Source organism: Elgaria multicarinata, chromosome 4 (genome assembly GCF_023053635.1).
Source record: "Elgaria multicarinata webbii isolate HBS135686 ecotype San Diego chromosome 4, rElgMul1.1.pri, whole genome shotgun sequence".
Lineage (NCBI taxonomy): Eukaryota > Metazoa > Chordata > Lepidosauria > Squamata > Anguidae > Elgaria > Elgaria multicarinata.
This window is the reverse complement of record NC_086174.1, coordinates 68,076,445-68,096,288: the sequence shown is the minus strand read 5'-3', so window position 1 is coordinate 68,096,288 and position 19,844 is coordinate 68,076,445. Positions and strand designations below refer to the sequence as shown.

The window sequence follows — 19,844 nt, the reverse complement described above, 5'->3', positions numbered from 1 at the left end:
TTAACATATATATGAAGCCATTGGGAGCGGTCATTAGGGGATTTGGAGCTAAATGCCATCAATACACTGATGACACGCAGCTCTATCTCCCTGTGACAACTGAATCAGGTGAGGCTGTGCAGGTCCTGGACCAGTGCCTAGTCTCAGTAATGGGCTGGATGAGGGCCAATAAACTGAGACTGAATCCTGGCAAGACAGAAGCCCTGTGGGTGAGTGGTTCCCGAGTCCGGGAGACAGGCTCATTGCCTGTTCTGGATGGGGTTGCTCTGCCTCTGAAAGAACAGGTTCGTAGTTTGGGGGTACTCTTAGACCCATTTCTGTCGTTGGAGGCTCAAGTAGCCGCCACAGCTCGGAGTGCCTTTTACCATCTTCGGTTGGTTCGCCAACTACGGCCTCTCCTGGACAGGGATAGCTTGGCCACGGTGGTACAGGCATTGGTAACCTCAAGATTGGATTACTGCAATGCGCTCTATGTGGGGCTGCCCTTGAAGCTGCTCCGGAAGCTGGAGCTAGTGCAGAATGCTGCAGCTCGGCTGTTGTCTGGAGCTGCCCCTTTCCAGCATGTAACTCCTCTGCTGAGGGAACTGCACTGGCTGCCTATTCGCTACCGGGCCAGGTTTAAGGTTCTTGTACTTGTGTACAAAGCCCTAAACAACTTGGGACCAGGATACCTGAGAGAGCGCCTTCTCCCTTACCAACCTGCCCGGTCACTGAGGTCATCCGAGGGCCTGCTCCTGGTGGTTCCACCTAGATCCATCCTCCGATTGGAATCCACCAGGGGAAGAGCCTTCAGCATGGTGGCACCCCTCCTGTGGAATTCCCTGCCTCTGGAGGTCAGGCAGGCGCCAACCTTGTACTCCTTTCGGCGCCTCCTGAAAACATCTTTATTCCAAGAAGCCTTTCCTTAATATGCAGCCTTGGATCTCTGTTTTTGCTTCTTTTAAATTTTGTTTTAACTTTTTTATTCTGTTTTTATTTTCATTTTATCTTGTACACCGCTCTGAAATTTTTCAATGGGGAGCAGTATATAAATAATCTAAATCATCATCATCGTCATCAGGACTAGTAGCCATTGATAGCCCTCCCCTCCAGGAATTTATCCAACCCCCTTTTAAAACCATCCAAACTATCAGAGAGGATAGTTGCGCAACTCTGTAGAGATAGATGCCTGAAGCATCAAGGTCTCCTTCCAGAAGAAATTGACCCAAATTGACCTACATCTGCCTAGTGTTTCTCTCAGTGGGGAGGAGGCTGTCTCTGACCCTACTCTGTATGCTGTCTCTGGCAAACAAAACATGGATATGGGTGGAAGTGGAGTTCATATATAACATGCTGAAATGGGAGTAGGGTCTAAATAAAAGCTTCCCTTTCCTATTTTAGAGCTGTCATTTCTTTATTGTGGTACTTAGCAAACTGGATGCTGGCAGAGATGTAAAGTAATCCTGCTAGACCCTTGACACTAGCTTAAATCTGTCCAGTTAATGTTTCCATAACCAGACTGTGCTTTTTTAAAATTAATACTCTGTTTATATGATTTATTATTAGGTTTGCATACTACAAAGCTGACTTATGAAAATGGATTTATCAAAATTAACTACACCAATGGGGAGACATGCCACAAGATATATAAGCGGTCCACAGCCATATTTTTCTATTGTGATCCTAATCCAAAATTGGAGGTAAGCAGACTTTTGTCTTTCAGACTGTATAATTGAGAGAGATGCCATATTTGTATAGAACAGGACAGTAACCAAACTATTGTGCCAGGTGTGAGAACTAGAGATATGAAAGTATGGAAAAAACATGGAAAAATCCAGAAAAAAAGGTTTCCCCCCCCCAAGTCTTTTTTGTTTTTTTCTGAAAGACTGGAAAAATTGGGTGTGTGTGTGTGAAGAAAAATGGATTATGGGATGTTTTATTTTAGCATGATGAATAAAATGTTTAAGACAAGGTGTTCAGACTTCTCCAAATGATTTCTAAAACCATGTTCAGTATCAGATTATTACAATTTTTGTGCACTGAGAACAAGCAAGTCCTAGGTTGCAAACTGAGACTACAACTCTCAAATGCAGGAGCAAGATGCATTTCTGCCTCTAGGGGGCACTGCCATGAAGCAGAGACTGAAACTGATAATGATGGCTATAGCTCAGAAAATGAGTCTGATTAAATTTCATGCATATTTACTGAGTCTTGGTCCCCCCCCTTTTTCTCAGTTCTTTTTATGGGAATGTGTGCTTTATGTCTGCTTGACACTGTGGAGGACTAGCGGAGACGTAAATAATTTCCTTTGTTACTAATGTTGATGGTTTCTTCTGTTGTTGTTTTTTTTTAAAAAAATTGCCTGCTCATAAACTGGCAAAACCAAAGAGGTTCCTTACAGTTTAGATGTTCCTTACAGTTCAGGAGCTTGTAGCTCCATTTGTTACCAAAAAAAGTTAAAAATTAAAAAACGTAATAATTGTTTGAATACACTGTACTTTTAATATACCAAATGTAATAATTTTCTGCCAAACCAACTTGTACATAATTACATTTTATGTTCTTAAAGTAACAAAGTGACTTTCAATCTGTAAAAAGTGCTAATATTGCTGCTTCTTTTTTTCAATTTTTCTGAAAATTTCCATTTCCCCCCGAAACCCCTTGGAAAAAACTGTCCCCCGTCCCCCCCCAGCTTCAAAATTTCCGGAAATTTTACAGCTCCATCCATTGCAAATGATTACCATTTTAATCAGTCGCTTTGAGCACTGATGGGTCAAGTTGCAAACTTTCAGCCCTGATGGTTATGTTGGCCTGCATACATAATAAGGGTTTTTGTCTTTATTTTCTTAGCCTGTATTTCTGAAGGAAACTGAGGATTGCACCTATATGTTCGAATGGAACACTCCTTTGGCGTGCCCACCTTTCAAATCTATCGAATGCTCCTATAAGTAAGTTGCTTAACCCCATGGTGCTCAAATAATGCATCCTGTCCATTCTGTTTACTAGGCATTATCATTTGCCAATCTAATGATATTTATAATAAGAGAGGGTATCCCTAACAACTGGGTTGAGCAGAGATGGGTGGATGTCAAAAGTCAGCCTGTTCTACAGATTCTGGATCCCAAGATATCCAGGTGCTTCAGGCAGCAAGAGATGGCATGCTCAACACAGTTATCAGAAGAATTTGGGTGGCATTATGGTACACGATAAGTTATATGTTTGAAATTGATGGGACTGGACATTTGGTTTTATTCTTTCCTCAGCATTCTCATACTCTTCTTAGGCATTTTTGCATGGCATCTTCAATGCACTATTACCATAAAACGCCCTGTGTTTTGTTGCAGAGACAATACTGGCAAATCTTATGATCTCTCTCCTCTGACACGACATAAGGAAAACTGGGAAGCCATTTCAGGAACTACATCTACAGAGAAATATTACATCAATATATGTAAATCTTTAGTGCCACATAAAGGAGCCGGTAAGAATTTATTTATTTGTTTGTTTATTTATTACATTTTTATCCCACCTTTTTTCCTCCAAGGAACTCCAGGTGACATACATAATCCTCCTCCCCTCCATTTTATCCTTACAACAACAACCTTATGAGGTAGGTTGGGCTGAGGGTCTGTGACTGGCCCAAAGTCACCCAGTGAGCTTTCGTAGCCAAGTGGGGACTAGAACCTCGATCTCCCGACTCCTAGTCCAACACTCTAACCACTGCACCACGGTGGCTCTCAATGCAGAGAAGCAGAGCATGCTGTTACCCAGAAACCTTGTGGAAAAGACTGGGTGGAATTCTGAAAGAACAGCCACCATGTTCCGCATAAAAGAATCTCAGGTTCAGCAGCAAAGTATGCCACCGAATTACATTGTGTAAATTAAGCCTAAATTTGGAGGCTTTCCCCCCTTATTGGCTGCACATTTCGGAATACTGACAGCTCTTACATACTTAAAATAATAAATATATTTTAAATGTTTCTATATCTTCATTTTTATATATATATATATATCTTTCAATTATAAAGCTTCCGCTATTAGGCGGTATAAAAATGTAATAAATAAATAAATAAAGTTTAGGAGTGGTTTTACAAAAGATCATAAAGTACAATAAAATAATTGCAGGAAAAATTAAAGCACATCAGAAGTCACAAGCCTTGGAAAAATGCAGTAATCTTTGCCTGGTACCTAAAATACACTAACATAGGCACTAGGCAAGCATCTTTGTCTGTAAAATTCCACAAGCAGAATATCATAGCAGAAAAGGCTCTTTTTCTGGTGCCTGCTCATCTAGGTTTGAAGGGGGGCACCCAGAAAGGGTCCTCCAAAGAAGGTCTCATTTCTTTTACTCATATGCCAATTTTCAGGGCTATCCAGACCTTCAGAAGCCAGTTCACACTTTTTTGTGAACTTCCTTGTGAGGTGTTGTAAGGTGGGGTGGTTTGGGTAGATCTTTATAAGCACGTAAGCACATGGCGTATGCTGAAAAATAGCAAGTGTGTTTGTGTGGATGTCAAACAATACCATGTTGCTTATTTTTTTTTCTCTCCCCCTGCCCCTCTTTTTCTCCTCCCCTTGCCAAATTTAGATTTTTGTCCACCAGATGCTGCAGCCTGCCTGAAGGATGGACCTAAATATATAAACTTGGGTGAAGTGGCAGAAGGACTCGAACGGCAAAATCAAGTTTTTGTTCTTAAATACATCAATGGAGACAAGTGTCCAGACCAGATCCGGAAGAAATCTACAATCATCCGCTTCAAGTGTGATGAAAACAGAGTTGTAAGTATGCCTCAGTAGGTTGGATTTTATCATTTGGAAAGGGTGAGGAAGAGCTGCACTGACTTCCAAAGTAAACTAGAGCTCCTTGGATTGAATTGGTTCCCTGCATGCTGTACGTAGAGCAAATACAGACAATATTGGGCCACAAATTTACCATTGGAAGGATGAAGCTGTGTCTAAGCTATCCTGGGGTATGTGAACTCATCCTAGGGTAACTAATTATCTATATGGGTTGCATGTGTAGGAAACAAAAATGGAGAGCATAGTCCAGAATAGGCTTGTTGGTGATAGGCTTCCACTACTAACCCCTCAGCATCCTCCAGTTCATTAGTGTTGGCCACAATAACGTAGATATTGTGCTTTTTATACTGTATTTTGTATTTGTGCTTTTAACCTGTTGGTTGTTTTATTATGGTTTTAATTTTTGTGAACCGCCCACAGAGCTTTGGCTATTGGGCGGTATAGAAATGTAATAAATAAATAGGATCCTCTGTAGAAGGTGGGGGAGGCCACTCCCCTGTGGTCACCATGGCCATTTCTTGCTGCTTTCCCCAAATGGTAAGGCTGTTTTGTGGAATATCAGTAGTACCCCTCTGCAGAAGCTTTGCAAATGCTCACACACTCTCCTAATTTTTGTCTAGAACTCCAAGCCAGAATTAATAACAGCCATTGAAGATTGCGAGTACGTTTTTATGTGGTTCACAGCGGCGGCATGTCCTCTGAAAAGCAACGTGCACAACAATTGCACAGTATCTAACCCTCGCACAGGTAAGTTTTTGGTGCAAATGTAGGTCTGATAGGTTGGAGTAACCGAAATAAGCAGTGAGAGAGCAGGGATGGGCGTTGGGCTCACAGTCCCTCTGAATGCAGGCCAATCTGAATGCAGGATCCTTTTTGGCCCTGCAGTGCTGAATCTTCTTTAAGGATGTGGGCAGGAGTGAAAGAAATCCCTGTGGCAGTTAACATGCTCTTGCTTGTGTCCACTGGTGCATGCCTCTGTGTTCCTAAGATTTTGTATGTGTTGCCTTGTCAGATTGTGGGAAAATCTGTGCACCCATATCATCCAGGTGGGAAGAATGGAGCTGCAACCCTCCTTGATCAAATTGGTTATGCAGGGTAGGACTGTTTACCCTGGGAGAGAAAGACAAGATGCCCAAATAACCTCCTGTCCTACTTGTAGGGGTGTCGGATAGATCCTCCAGATAAGGGGAGACTGTGGCCAATGATAAGAAGGAAAGCATAAGCCATCGATACTACCACAATAGTTTTTATGTTACTTGTCTAGATGAGCCTCGTGTGGCGCAGAGTGGTAAGCGGCAGTTACTACAGCTGAAACTCTCCCCACGGCCTTAGTTCGATCCCAGCGGAAGCTGGTTCTCATGCAGCCGGCTCAGGTTGACTCAGCCTTCCATCCTTCCCAGGTCGGTAAAATGAGTACCCAGCTAGCTGGGGGAAAGGTAACTGCGACTGGGGAAGGCAATGGCAAACCACCCCGCTACAAAGTCTGCCAAGAAAACGTCAGTGAAAGCAGGCGTCCCTCTAGGAGTCAGCAATGACTCAAGTGCTTGCACAAGAGGTTCCTTTCCTTTCCTTTCCTTGTCTAGATTAATAGCGTTGTCGGTGGAATTTACTTTGTGGGCCACTTCACAGATTACATGGAGCTGCAACCAATCACAGCTCCCTCATACGTGTACCTGTATGGTGCATGTATCATATTCACAATTATGCTTAAAGCATCACAGATGTACTTCTCAACAATCATGTGGTCTTGACTGGATCCCCCTCTATTTGTTTTATTTGGTTTCCTTCCTCCTGCTGGAAGGAAGGTGATAATTCTGGAGCATCTTTGCTGACTTTGATTAACACATTTGATTCTAAATTTGGGTTTTCTCTGTAGACAAGCAACATTATTCTCATCTCTTCCATGCCCTTCCCTTTCCCTCATCCATTTTCCTCCAGGCCACCACTTTGACCTTAATTCTCTAAAGAGGCAGGATGGCTACGCTGTGTCTGACTTCAGAAACCGCAGAACTCTCCGGTTAAGTGTGTGTGATGATGAAGCCAGAAGTCGATGTGGTAGTGGAGTTGGTAAGCTCAGTTTGTCCCATCAGGAACTTGCTCAGTTGCTGGTGTTGAGCCCATGAAGAATAAGATGGAGGGAGTGGATCATGAAACTGTCTTTAGCTTGGGTTTGAGTAATCTGACTAACAGGTCTACTACTTTATGTACCTAATGGGACACATTGGACTCTTGACCCAGATCTACTCTTTTCCTTGTGGTGGGCAAGAAGAGCATACCTTCCCGTCTGTACCACATCTGCTGCTACCAGTCATGTACCCACTGGCGTAACATTATTAAAGGGTAAAATCCAGCACATACGCTCAGATCACATAGTCAATATCTGGGATACGGATGGTTTGATATGGACCTATGCATATGCTTTTAACATTATGCCCACACTTGAATGCCCAGTACCATTGTTGACAGGACAGTGGATCTGGTGAAGGCATTCAATCCAGCCTGTGTTAAGAGGCTAGGTAGCATTGCATTTCTGTATTCATAAGCCTGGACAATTGGCCACTTTTCTGCCCATTTTACAGATGGGGAATTGAGGCTGAGAGCAAGTGACTACGCTACGGCTGCCTAGTGGGTCCATGAATAACTTCAACCCAATGCTCTAAGAGGTAGTCCTGTTTGTACTGCACTGATTTATAGATAGCACCCATTTTGACTAAAGCCCTCAGAGTTAATTTTGCTGTGAACTTGTATAGTCACTGTCTTGTCGCATTCAAAATTTCTCAAACTGGGAAAGGATCTCAAAACTGCTGAACTCAAACTCAAAATTCCTTCTGTCCCAAAAATCCACTAACGATGCCCTCTTGAACTTGTGAACAGGTGTCTGCATCACTAATGCACCACCCGTTAATGCTGGAAGACTGAGCAAAACATTAACTTACGAAGATGAAGTTTTGAAACTTGTCTATGGAGGAGGAGATTCCTGCCCTGCAGATCCACGGTTGAATTACACAAGCTATATCAGCTTTGTGTGCAGGTCTGATGTGGGGCCTGGTAGCCAGCCATTCCTGTTATCATTTGATGAGGCGACTTGTGCTTACTATTTCTCTTGGCACACTGCTTTAGCCTGTGAAGAAGAGAGTGCGGTAAGGGAATTGGCAACTTCTTCAGGTTCCTTTATCCGAAAATGGCACAGTTAGCGGCTTTGTTTGCATATGGCGTTTTAAGTTGGGGAAAGCAAGTGCTAAATCCTCCACTTTCAGCAAAGGTTCTGAGGTCGTGCAGAACTCAGGCCACTCAGCCTTCCCTGATTTGGTGCCTTCCAGGTGTATTGGACTTCAGCTCCCATCAGCCCCCAGACAGTTCAGCCAATAGTCAGGAATGCTGGGAGCTAATAATACAAAACCTCTGGAGGGTGCTGGATTGGAGAAGGCTGCACGAGATCCATGTTACCTTGTGCTTTTTGTTGCAGGCTGGTGGTTGCTTCCCCCCTTTTTTCTTTTTCATTTTTTTTTTTGGAAGAAGGTCTGAGAAGACAACAGTAAAACAGATATGGTATAAATTTTTCTGCAACATTCATTTTTGCCAAATGCGTTTCTAGCCAATAACTCTGGCACAGTGCAGATACAAAGATTAAGGTAACAGAATCCTAAACAGAGTTTAGATTAATTTTAACCACAAGGAAGGCTGTGGCTCCAATTTTGGTGGGGCAGAGATTCCATTCTGAGTTTTAGTTGCAACCAGCCAGAAATCTAAAGGAGCTATCCAAGTGCTGGACCCTATCTCCAAAATGACTTTTGGATGGTTGTAACTAAAATCCAGAATGAAATCTCTGCCCCATTGAAATTGGAACTGCCAGCCTTACCCAGATTAATTATAATCAGGCCCAATGATCCAGGGGAGGAGAGAAGAGGAAATTTGAATGCTAGCGAGTAGGGTGATGTGAGGGCTCATAGCCCTACAATGCCATCTGGGGTTCAGGGATTACATTATGTCTCCACTCTTGCTGCAACCGCTAAGTTGGGAGGAGGAGTCTTATTGGTAGTTGAACAGAGATCTTATTTACATTCATGTATCATTGTGTTTTGGATAATATAAATTCTGATTGATATGAATTGAATCATATTCTGAGCCATACATAGTCTCCTATGAAGCTGAGATATTATGAGGGATGGGCTAATCAAAGTGTGTAGCTCTTGTTTGGACCAATATGTTATCAGCAAAGTAAATATCTGGCTTTGTTTATGACTCATCCCCTGATCGTGTGTTAAGTCAGTTGCTTTCACTAGCATGTATTTCCAGATCTAGTCTAAAACTAATACAGGAATGATTTTGGAAGCATACGTTCAAAGTGGTGGGAGCCAGACTTTTGAGAGAAGATTCCAGTTGGAATGAAATAGTCACATTGACATGTACTGTACCGTGATAGAAGGGAAGAAGCTCTAAGGGAAGAGGAGCTCCTTACAGACGACTCAAATGATTTTCAGTTTTTGCTTGCGAATAATGGCTGTAAGTGCTGCTTTATCAATCTTCCTTTCCTTCCCCCACTGCCCCCAAACAGGTGGAATGCTCAGTTACAAATGGCAGCACAATCATTGACCTCTCTGCTTTGAACCATCAAGTGGATTCCTACAAGGCATTTGATGACTCGTCTGACCTTACTCCAGACTTCTATATAAGCATTTGCCAGCCCCTGAATTCCATCAAAGATGTTAACTGTCCCCCTGGAGTAGCTGTCTGCATGGTCCCAGTGACTGCTCCTCCTGTGGTAAGTATTGTCATCAGCTGGCATCAGACAGTCCCCTTTAGCAAAAGCGTTTGCGATTTTGGAATGCATACCTAGTTCGTTGGCTCATTCGGATTCTTTATTCCTCAGAAGGACCTCTCTCTAGCCAGGTCATTGGTTCTATTATTTATATAGGCTGACCATATGAAAAGGAGGACAGGGCTCCTGTATCTTTAATGGTAATATAGAAAAGGGAATTGCAGCAGGTGTCAACTGAAGTGGGTGAAATGCCCTCTTCATCACAACAGTTAAAGCTACACTAGCTATAGTAGAATGGCCAGATACAAAAGACGGCAGGGCTTCTGCAGCTTTAACTGTGTTGATGAAGAGAGAATTTCACCCTCTTCAGTTGACACCTACTGAAATTCCCTTTTCTACATTACACTTAAAGATACAGGAGCCCTGTCCTCCTTTTCATATGGTCACCCTAATTTATTATCATTTAGAATCTGAAATATCTGGTGGTGTGAGGGTGGGGAGGTAGGTTTGGTTATCAGTACGTTCCCCTCCCTTCCCAAAGCGACTCATGTGGTGCACGGTTGCCAAAGAACTGCACAATTTGTATCCTTGTACTCAAGGCGGCTTTGGACGTGGGTGTTTTATTTTTTGAACAGAAGCTCCCCACGCCTCATTTCAAAAACCAAATGGGACTATTTGGAACAATTTCTGATATAGCCTGTGTCTGCTATTTAAAAAATGTCCAAAAAAAGAAATGGCAAGAAAAGGTCTCTTTGGCGTGGTCATTCCCTTGGGTAATCCTTAACTAGACCTTCTTGAATCGCAGTCCATAAACATTGCAACAGCATTTAAGAAAAGAAGGGGCTATTATTTCACCCTAAGCCTGAATGAAGTTGTGAAATGTCTAGTTGTCCTAAACTGTAATGGCTTATTTGCACAATATGCCTTCAACTCCTTATGGGGTGAAGGTGAAAGTGGCATTGCCCTAAACGTGCCAACTTTGTTTTATTAGATTGTAAGCCTATGCGGCAGAGTCTTGCTATTTACTGTTTTACTCTGTACAGCACCATGTACATTGATGGTGCTATATAAATAAATAATAATAATAATAATAATAATTTGCTTCACTACCAGTTCTGAAGCATGGACTCCTTGGTTCCGGCTCTGTATTTCTAAAGGTTCCTTGAGCACCTCTTTATCCACTTTTTACACTGTGGAACAAAGGAGTGGGCTAAACACAGAAAGGCGGAAAACCATGAATCAGCCCCTCCTATTAAATCGCTTTCACTGGTCCACATGCCGTGAGGTGGGAGACGGAAGTAGTGGCGTTCTGGACCATTTCGCTGCTGGGCAGGGATGTGTTGGACAGGACGTTGTTTGAATGCTTCCCCAGCTAAAATCTCCTTGTCTGCAGTACATTAATTATCTCCCTGATGAACTAATCTAAATCTAAATCCCTGCTGGTACTAGTTTTTCAATAGGAGGAGCAGGTTTTTCTTCAAAAATCCAATAGCCTGCCTGTAATCTCACATAGTATGTAGCCCAACTCCTTTGCCATCTCATTCCTCATCGATTGTTAAACTGCTCTTAACACCTCCAACTCATCAATATCTCTAATTCCTGTTTCCAGCCCTGACCATCACTGCCCCAAAGTGCAATTAAGGTCATCCCTTGCCCTGTCGTGCAAACATTTCAGATTGCCTTATGATCATTGACAGTAATGGAACTTGCTTGTTGAAAAGTCAGGTCAGCGATACATTAAATTACTATAACCGGGTTAATTTATTTTGTTTTCAAATAGGATATTGGCCGCATCACTGCACCTCCCAAGCTCAACACTGCAACGAATGAAGTGTATATTGCTTTTAACAGTACCACTCCATGTCCAGACGATAAAAGCCTCAACTATTCCTCTCTCATTGTGTTTCATTGCAACAGAGGAGAAAATTTGGTAAGAACCATCTTAACTTTGTTCACTGCTAAGCCTGGAGACGGGGCGGGTAGAAGTCATTGTTCTGGAAAAAGAATTTCACAAGCATGGTGGCAAAAGGATGATGAAATCCATTCCAAACACTGGTTGGAAGATACCTTCAGAGCCTATGGTGGGTTTGCTGTGGAAATTTGAAAAGTTTGTCAATTTTGTAGTTACTTGCCCATCTCAACACTATTTATTTATTTAAAACATTTGTATCCTGCCCTATATCATTAAGATCTCAGGACAGCGTACAGATACGACTCTTCCTTAATAGTGAAAGATTAACACTGTTAATCTTCCTTAACAGTGAAACATTTGCTGCAGCCAAGCATCTTTGACTCTTCCCCACCCAAATAGTAGATCTAATGGACTATTTGCAATAGAAGGTGCTTGTGAATGGAAGACGTGAACCTATGTCTTCCTAGGGTATTATTAGACACCAGTTGGGTATAAATTTATCATAGAATCATATAATAGTAGAAATGGATGGGGTCTACAAGGCCATCAAGTCCAACCCCTTGCTCAATACATTAATCCACATTAAAGCTTACCTGACAGATGGCTGTCCAGCTGCTTCTTGAATGCCTCTAGTGTGGGAGAGCCCACAACCTCCCTAGGTAATTGGTTCCATTGTTGTACTGCTCTAACAGTCAGGAACATCTTCCTGCTGTCCAGTTGGAATCTGGTTTCCTGTAACTTGAGCACATTATTCTGTGTCCTGCACTCTGAGATGCTCGAGAGAGTGGTTTACACAGGAAGACATGGCAAGGAGTATAGTAGTATGGTGAGTTTCCACAGTCATGGTCTACACAGCTTAATCAATGCATAGAAACTTCTGTTAACATATAGAAAGCAGCTTCTAGGAAATTAAGTAGGCTGTGTCACATGCCAAAGCTGGTACCACGCAAAGCCAGTTTTATATGTCAACAAATGCACAGCTGTCTGATTCTTGCCATGTTGTTCTGGTCTCTCAGATAACAGTGCATTGTTATGTCTCTCTGAAGAGCTGAGAAGCTTCCCCCAAATTGGAATGTTAGGGCGTCTTCCTAGGGTGCAACACAATGTATATCCCAATACTGCAAACAAAACCCATTATAGAAAGGAAACTTGTATAATTTGCTGCTCTTGCAAAATTCAGGATTGCAAAGCATTTGATTATTTTAATGAAGAATGAGGGGACAGGAGGGGTGTGAAGCTTCAGGGTGGGGGATTGAATATGGAGTAGCAGTTATAGGAAAGAAACAAGGAGATGTGCAACACACCAAATCTTCTCGAGGTGCATGAAATGTTGAGTACCCACCAGATTTCCTGCGATCATGAGATCTTGCATAGATCTGGTTTTGGGGATTCTCTCTCCTTTTAACTCTGGGCAGCAAATTCCATAACTCTGTGTTTTCTGTACCTCGTGGGAGTGATGAGAGTCTAGGCAGATGAGACTTCGAAGCCAGCTGCACTTGTCTGCCTAGACTTTCAACAACGTGCTTTATGTCTTGACACTTAGTCATCTATACTTTATTTCTTTAAAATATTTCTTGGCCACTTTTCAGGGCAGGAGCCCTCTCAAGGCAGTGTACAACAATAAATGACTTAATAAAAAAGCACTAATAAAAACATTAAAAACACAATATAAAACTGAGCATATAATCAGAGACGCTGACTGTAAGCTCTGCAGATTGCAGAAAGTCTGTGCCCATAACTCTAAGTGATTTTCAGTGAAGTCAGCATAAAACCGCAAAAATCAGGGCATGGGGAAAGTTGCAGCATGACCGTTTCCAGGAACCTGTGGGTATTGCAAGAACCTCAGTCACATGGGAAAAGTTGATTTCCACTCTTGTGGTGGTCCATCTTCCATGCGGGGGCAACACTGATGTGGGAAGTAGCATCACTGAGTCCTCCCATATATGATCTTAGGCTTCTTGCACTTCCAGAGGACATGGGGAAGAAGCCAGAGTGCATGAGTTCCCTTGTGACTCTTAGCATAAGAGTGGAGCTACAGTCAGAGTATTAACTGTATTAACATTTTGGTGGTGGAAGGAGAGAATAATGGGTACAGATCAGCTTTTTATTAGCTATGCAGACCAGATACTTTACCAGATGTATTCATGCATGCGAAGAAAATAGGATTTGCATGAACTGATAGGCTTAAATCAGACAAAGCCCAATATAATATACATTAAACCTGACTTAGTATGATGCGTTACTTCACTGTGCATGTTCATATTCTAAAGGCCACGATCTTTCGTGCTAGTATCTATCGTTCTTATTTTAGGCGTCTGTTTCTCAGACCTAGATCTTGTTTGTGTTTTGGTAACAGGGGAAGCCCAAAATGATAGAGCAGACCACCTGCGAATACATATTTGAATGGAGCACTCCAGTTGTATGCCCTGATAAAGTGGCTGTTTCGGGCTGCTCAGTGACGGATGAGCAGTTGCACTACTCTTTCAACCTATCCAGCCTTTCTGGAAAGTCTTACCAGGTGATGTATTCCCATGGCTGGTCAGGGAGCTGTATAGCCTATGTCACCTTTTTTCCTCTGTGATGTAAAAGGAGAAATTGGTCATGGCTACATGCTAAATTAAACACCGTTGCTGAGTGGTAGAATGTGTGCTTTGAATGCAGCAGGTCCCAGATTCAGTCCTCAGCACCTCCAGTTGAGTCGTCATAGCAGTATACACCACTCTTGGCAACTTCTCCTCCCCAAAAAGGATCCAGATGCACTGTTTCTAACTTCAGTTTGTGCTGCCTCTTTCCCTGGATGTGCAGCTCTTTATGAGTCTAGTTTGCACCTGCTAGTTCTAAGTTCTTTCTAAACTAATGCTAGAAGACCTAGTAATGTTTCTTGGGGTACCTGCCTAGGTGATACCACAGTATGGACAAATATTTTCGTTCATCTAAGATGGAAACTCCAGGTTGGAGCATTGCCTGCTTTTCTAGGTGGAAGAGAAGAAATGCAGTGGAAACCCCTTTTTGTAAACAGTGGGAATAACCGGGGTGGGGGGAGAACCACCATCTTAAATTAGTATGGGAGTAGCTGCATCAGCATGCAGTTTTAAAATATTGCTTGCTTGAAACTGAAACCATCATTTGTCCACAAATGGCAGCCAGCCAGAGTAAATGTATGGTCTGTGGCAGTCTTCACTGTGCTTCTCCTTCCTTTGCCCTTAAGCAGCTATACATGACCATTTGACGCAGGGCTAGGTTTCTGCTCCCAATCAACTGACCTTTGGTCTGTGGAGACACTTCAGCATTTCTCACTTACCTTAGTTGCAATTCGCTAATGGTATGGCCTTGGCTGCCCACACAGGTCTCATCTGGGTACCAGTTTTACAGTCTAGGGGTGTGTTCTGGAGCAGCAGCGGTGCCCCAAGGAAAATGCAAAGATGCAGCCGTATGCCTGGCCTCTGGCAACAGTGCTATTTCGTTTGGCAACAGAAAGGCAATGAAAATGGATTACCGGCATCAAGAGGAAGCTGTTATTCTGCAGTATAAGGGTGGTGATGCGTGCCCTCAAGGTAAGGATCTCTAAAGTGGCTACCAAGGAATTGCAGAGGCTTCTCCACTATCTCTGCGACAGCTCTTAAGTCACACCATTGTTTATTTAGACTGAGCGCTGACCAGCCCCTAAAGCTCCAGATAGGTAACATTTCTGTCGCTCAGTCATCCTCGTACCAGTCCTTTTTGAAGAAGCAGTTTTGAGAGAAAGGCAGCTTGCCCCATGGACTAACCAGATTGAAGTAGCCATTGGCACATTTCCTTGGCAAACTTTGAGGCTGAACTTTGCTGGAGTGCACTGGGTTAGGTGTACCTCCAGGGGCTGCTTGGGTCATTTCCAGTCTCTGACTCCATGCTTATAGGCACAAGAGAGGAGGAAAACACCATCACATGTGCTCATCTTCATAATGCTGAATATCTGCATGCATGCAGCTTGCAGATTACACTTGAGAGGTTGGCAAGATGCATGTTGCAGGCTTGTGCCTCCATTCTTTGGCCATTGCAAAATCTTGTGTGTTGGCCATTCCCCCCCCTCCCCAAAGACAGAAGACGTGAGCAACAGGAACAACTGGAACAATCTCAGGAAAAGTTCACATGAAAAACATGGAATAATTGCCATTCATCATACATGAGCTTGATATGAGAAACTGCTCTTACCAGTCATCAGTTGCATAACTAGTCACTATGGACTGCTGCTTTTCCTAATGTTGGGTGTAGGGGCTGTCAAAAGTGGAAAGATATAGGCTGCTCATGAAAGGTTTGTTTTCTATGCAGCCCTTTTGTACAGCACAAATACAGTTCACAACATGTTTTATTCAAACCTCCTTTTCTTTACAGTGACTGAAATGGGTGAGCTTTGTGTCTTCCCTTTCCAACACAAGGGTAAAAGTTATGACACGTGCACTACAGAGGGGCAAGAGAAGTTGTGGTGTGCCACTACTGATAACTTGGAGAGAGACAAAAAATGGGGCTTCTGCGTAAGTGGTAAGCAAGGGTACACATTGTTATAACAAGTTCATAATAAATAATAATAATAATAATAATAATAATAATAATAATAATAACTAGGAATACAGCAGCAACTGCAGGAAGAAAGAAAAATCAGCCATCTATATTACAGCACTTCTGCTCAACTTTTTTTAGACATTTGAGAGCGTGCCTTCTCCCGTACCAGCCTGCCCAGTCACTGAGGTCATCTGATAAAGCACTCCTGGTGGCTCTGCATGGAACTGAGGCCCATTTAGAGTCCACTCAGAGTACAGTTTTTAGTTTACTGGCTAAATTTCAAACATGCTTGAAATTGAATACCATCAAAATCCAAGAGGACTTATCTCGGAGAAAATGTATTTAAGATGGAAATGAAGTAAAATAAACCATCTCCCTTTCAGAAATCTCAAATGGGCCAAACCCTCCCTCCCACAGAAATTCATCTTTCTCCGTTTTGCTTTCCTCCGATTCCCCCCCCCCCCGGTGCTGCCACTGGCTTTGCCCAAGGGCTGTCATGGATTCTTATATCCACTTCCCTTCTGTGATTCCATTATGTTGAACACTTGCATATACTCTTGTGTTCAGCTGTCTCAGTGACCATTAATTTCATCTTGTTTGACTTCCTTCTTACAGACTTGTAAATTAAGCACTTACCTATGAGTAGGTTAGAATCACTTCCAAATAACTAGGCAGGGAATCTTTTGACAATAGGAAGAGCTGACATACCCACATGCAGCTACCAATGTGCTACAAATTCTACGTGGATAGGCAGGCCAGTACCACTGTGTGAACCGGTGTTCTTGTGGGCATACTTGCATAACTGTGCTTAGAGTTTTACTCAAGTCAACAACCCCATCTTCCTATATTCAGAGTTGCTTATTATTCTGTTATGCATGGATAAATTCAGTTGCAGATATCAACTGAGCAGCTTTTAGATTGTATAATCAGCACAGAAAACAGCGTTGTGATAAACACAAATAGGTTGCATTTTGATTTGATACTTGATGTCCCTGGGATTACATGACACATCCGCTTATTTTCCTGAGTGCTACATTGATGCATCCTTCAGCCCAGCCTGGACTATCTCCAGTTCTGTAGGAATTTATACAGAAATAGCTAAAGTCCTTTAAAATTATAATTTGGCTACAGAAGGTAGGCATGGATTGAATGTTTTTTTATTTTTGTGAACCGCCCAGAGAGCTCCGGCTATTGGGTGGTATATAAATGTAATAAATAAATAAAATTTACAATTGCTTGTAAACTTCTGGTTATGTCATGCAGGATCGGGGTACCGGGAATCGACTATTATTTTCAAGTGTGACGACAGCGCTGGTGATGGGAACCCTCAGCTCTTGAGCGAGACACTTGGCTGTGCTGTAACATTTGAATGGAAAACACAAGTTGTGTGTCCACCAAGGAAAATGGAATGCAAGTTTGTTCAAAACCACAAAACCTATGATTTGAGGATGCTTTCCTCCCTCACAGGATCGTGGATCTTCCCCGACAAGGATAGCTCGTGAGTCTGTTTTATAATTCTAATGGAAACCACCCCGTTAGTCCATTTTAATTGGGGAGTTTACTTCCACATTTGCAAAGTGGCTGCATATCTTGTAAATGCAACAGGTTGAACAGAAGAGGCTGCCTGTATTACACTGAAATTGTTGAGCCAAAGGCATGCTTAACGCTAGTGTTGCACTCCTTTTGATTAGCTGATTTCTCTAGCTCTTGAGTATTTGGTCTCAACAAACTGGGGACGTAGGAGTAACATGCATCTCAAGGTGACATAGCAGAAGTTTACCAATTGAAAAGGGGCACAGATTAGCCAGAAATGTTGGTGCCATTCAGCTTGCTGCTTGGAATACTGTGTTTGGCATGATTAAAAAAATGGTCAGGCAGGAAAGAATTCAGAGGAGAACGATGAAGATATATAGAAGGCTTAAGAGGTAAATAGCATGATTGACTGAAAAAGCTATGTCTAGGAGGAATGGTGATGAAGCCAGTTGGTAGTAGTGCCTAGATGATTAGAAGTAAAGTGGAGGAGTGTTCTTCAGAACCAGACAAGAGGTGGTAAATTTAAATCTGGAAAAGTTTCAAGTGTTAAACGCTCCTTACTAATGGAACAATCCACTTTTGGAGGCTATTGGAAGTTCTTCTAAAGGTCCAAGAAAAAAATTGCCAAATATTCACCTGAAGGAGAAGCTTTTTTATTTTAAAACATTTTAATCCTTTCTTTCTGCTTCTGTATGGTTTAGTTCATTTACCATACATGGACAGGCTATGAGTACGATATGACAGTCTCAGCCAGAGGGCCCATTGGCCAACATGGCACAGTCAGGCCTGCATATCTGCCTGTTCCCTGGCTCAGTGGAGTGGAAGCAAAGCCATACCCAGGGACTAGGGCAGGAGCTGGCGACATGTGGTCCTCTGGCCTGTTTTGTGGCCCCTGCCACCCCCAAGTTGTACTCTTTATTTTAAATTAAAAATGTGGCCCCTTTGGTCGCCACATCACCTGAATCTGGCGGTGTGGCAGTGGCGAAGCAGGATGGGGTCCAAGCCCCTGGATTCTGAGCATGTATGTGTGTGCATGCACACTAGGTGGCATAAGAGCACAGGATGTAGTAACTGAGTACAAGATTCAGCTACCTAAGTAACAAAAACAACTTTCCTACCTCTATGACCATTAAAATATGCAAAAAAGTGAGTGGGCTGCTGAAATCTCCAAGCCAGGGAAGTCTGCTGAATAAAATTTCCAGGCTTGAGGGTTTGTATGGCTCTTTGCCCCTCCCCCGTGACAGGGCAAAACCAGGATAAGTTATGCAAAATTAGAGCAATTATGCAAACTTGGAATAATTTACATAGGTTGCAGTATTTATCTTTTCTTGGTGCAGCATCTCAGCTTGGTTATTGTACAGAGCACATATCCTTTGGAATCTTATTTGGTTGAAGCAGAGGGTAGAAATTATTTAAATAAATGACTTATTTAATTTGATATGGGGCCTCTACAAGTTACAATGTCAAGCTGCCTCTTTCCTTTCTCTTATTTATAGTTACTACATGAATCTCTGTCAGAGAGTCCATGGAGGACCCTCAGGTTGCCCCGAACGGGCAAGTGTTTGCCGGAAAAATCGCAGCGGGGCTGTGCAAGTTCTGGGATTAGTACATACGCAGAAACTTAATGTGACAGCAGGTATAGTATCTTTTTTTGCGTCTTTCCCATGAATGACTGAGTGGTCAGCTGTAGCAAATCCTTAATGTAAAAAAGAATGTGTGCATTTTATTAAGCTTACCTGCCTTCATTTCTGTAAACATCTGAAATCTGTGTTATGCGTAGTTTTATATTTCTCCTCAGTGGGGCTTCTTGGGACAGACTTTTAACTGACTCATGGAAAAATGTTTCCATAGTTAACTACATCAATCGGTGCAATCCGGTTCCATTTTAATTGGTAGAAATTCTGCTGCAAGAGCTCCATAGGATGTGGGCTCTGCCCCCTCCTCAGTATAAAGGCATAGAGATTAATTCCATTAATACTTGAAAAAAACTAACTATCCCCCAAAATCTCAAATATTGAACAAGCAACTGATTTAATAATTTGGTTTATTTCTGGTTTCAAAGCATTGCTTGCTATGTTTCCTGTCACTTTCCGAAACATGATTCAGACTTCGTTTAATATTAATTTACAAGTACTTGGTGCTTTATTTCAGATGGTAAAATTCTTGTCAGTTACTCCAATGGCCATGAATGTCCACAGAGGAACAAAACAGCAGCTACCGTGATAGAACTGAAATGTGGAAAAACAGTTGGCATGCCAAAATTCAGTAGGTAGGTAATAGGGCTGGTGGACGTCTTGTTCTCTTTAATAAGAAAACTTGTTA

General features: G+C 42.4%; 1 protein-coding gene across 1 annotated transcript in view; it reads left to right on the top strand.

Annotated features, from left to right (window-relative positions):
• The window catches only part of IGF2R (insulin like growth factor 2 receptor), an 82,489-nt gene that overhangs the window by 54,718 nt on the left and 7,927 nt on the right, over window positions 1-19,844 (top strand). The window contains exons 28-42 of the mRNA XM_063124476.1: window positions 1,546-1,679; window positions 2,830-2,927; window positions 3,324-3,460; window positions 4,568-4,758; window positions 5,400-5,526; window positions 6,718-6,846; window positions 7,654-7,919; window positions 9,335-9,541; window positions 11,319-11,468; window positions 13,807-13,968; window positions 14,797-15,004; window positions 15,822-15,968; window positions 17,253-17,487; window positions 19,019-19,158; window positions 19,674-19,791. Coding sequence (XP_062980546.1) covers window positions 1,546-1,679; window positions 2,830-2,927; window positions 3,324-3,460; window positions 4,568-4,758; window positions 5,400-5,526; window positions 6,718-6,846; window positions 7,654-7,919; window positions 9,335-9,541; window positions 11,319-11,468; window positions 13,807-13,968; window positions 14,797-15,004; window positions 15,822-15,968; window positions 17,253-17,487; window positions 19,019-19,158; window positions 19,674-19,791 — 2,449 coding nt within the window. The remainder of the gene's footprint in view (window positions 1-1,545; window positions 1,680-2,829; window positions 2,928-3,323; window positions 3,461-4,567; window positions 4,759-5,399; window positions 5,527-6,717; window positions 6,847-7,653; window positions 7,920-9,334; window positions 9,542-11,318; window positions 11,469-13,806; window positions 13,969-14,796; window positions 15,005-15,821; window positions 15,969-17,252; window positions 17,488-19,018; window positions 19,159-19,673; window positions 19,792-19,844) is intronic.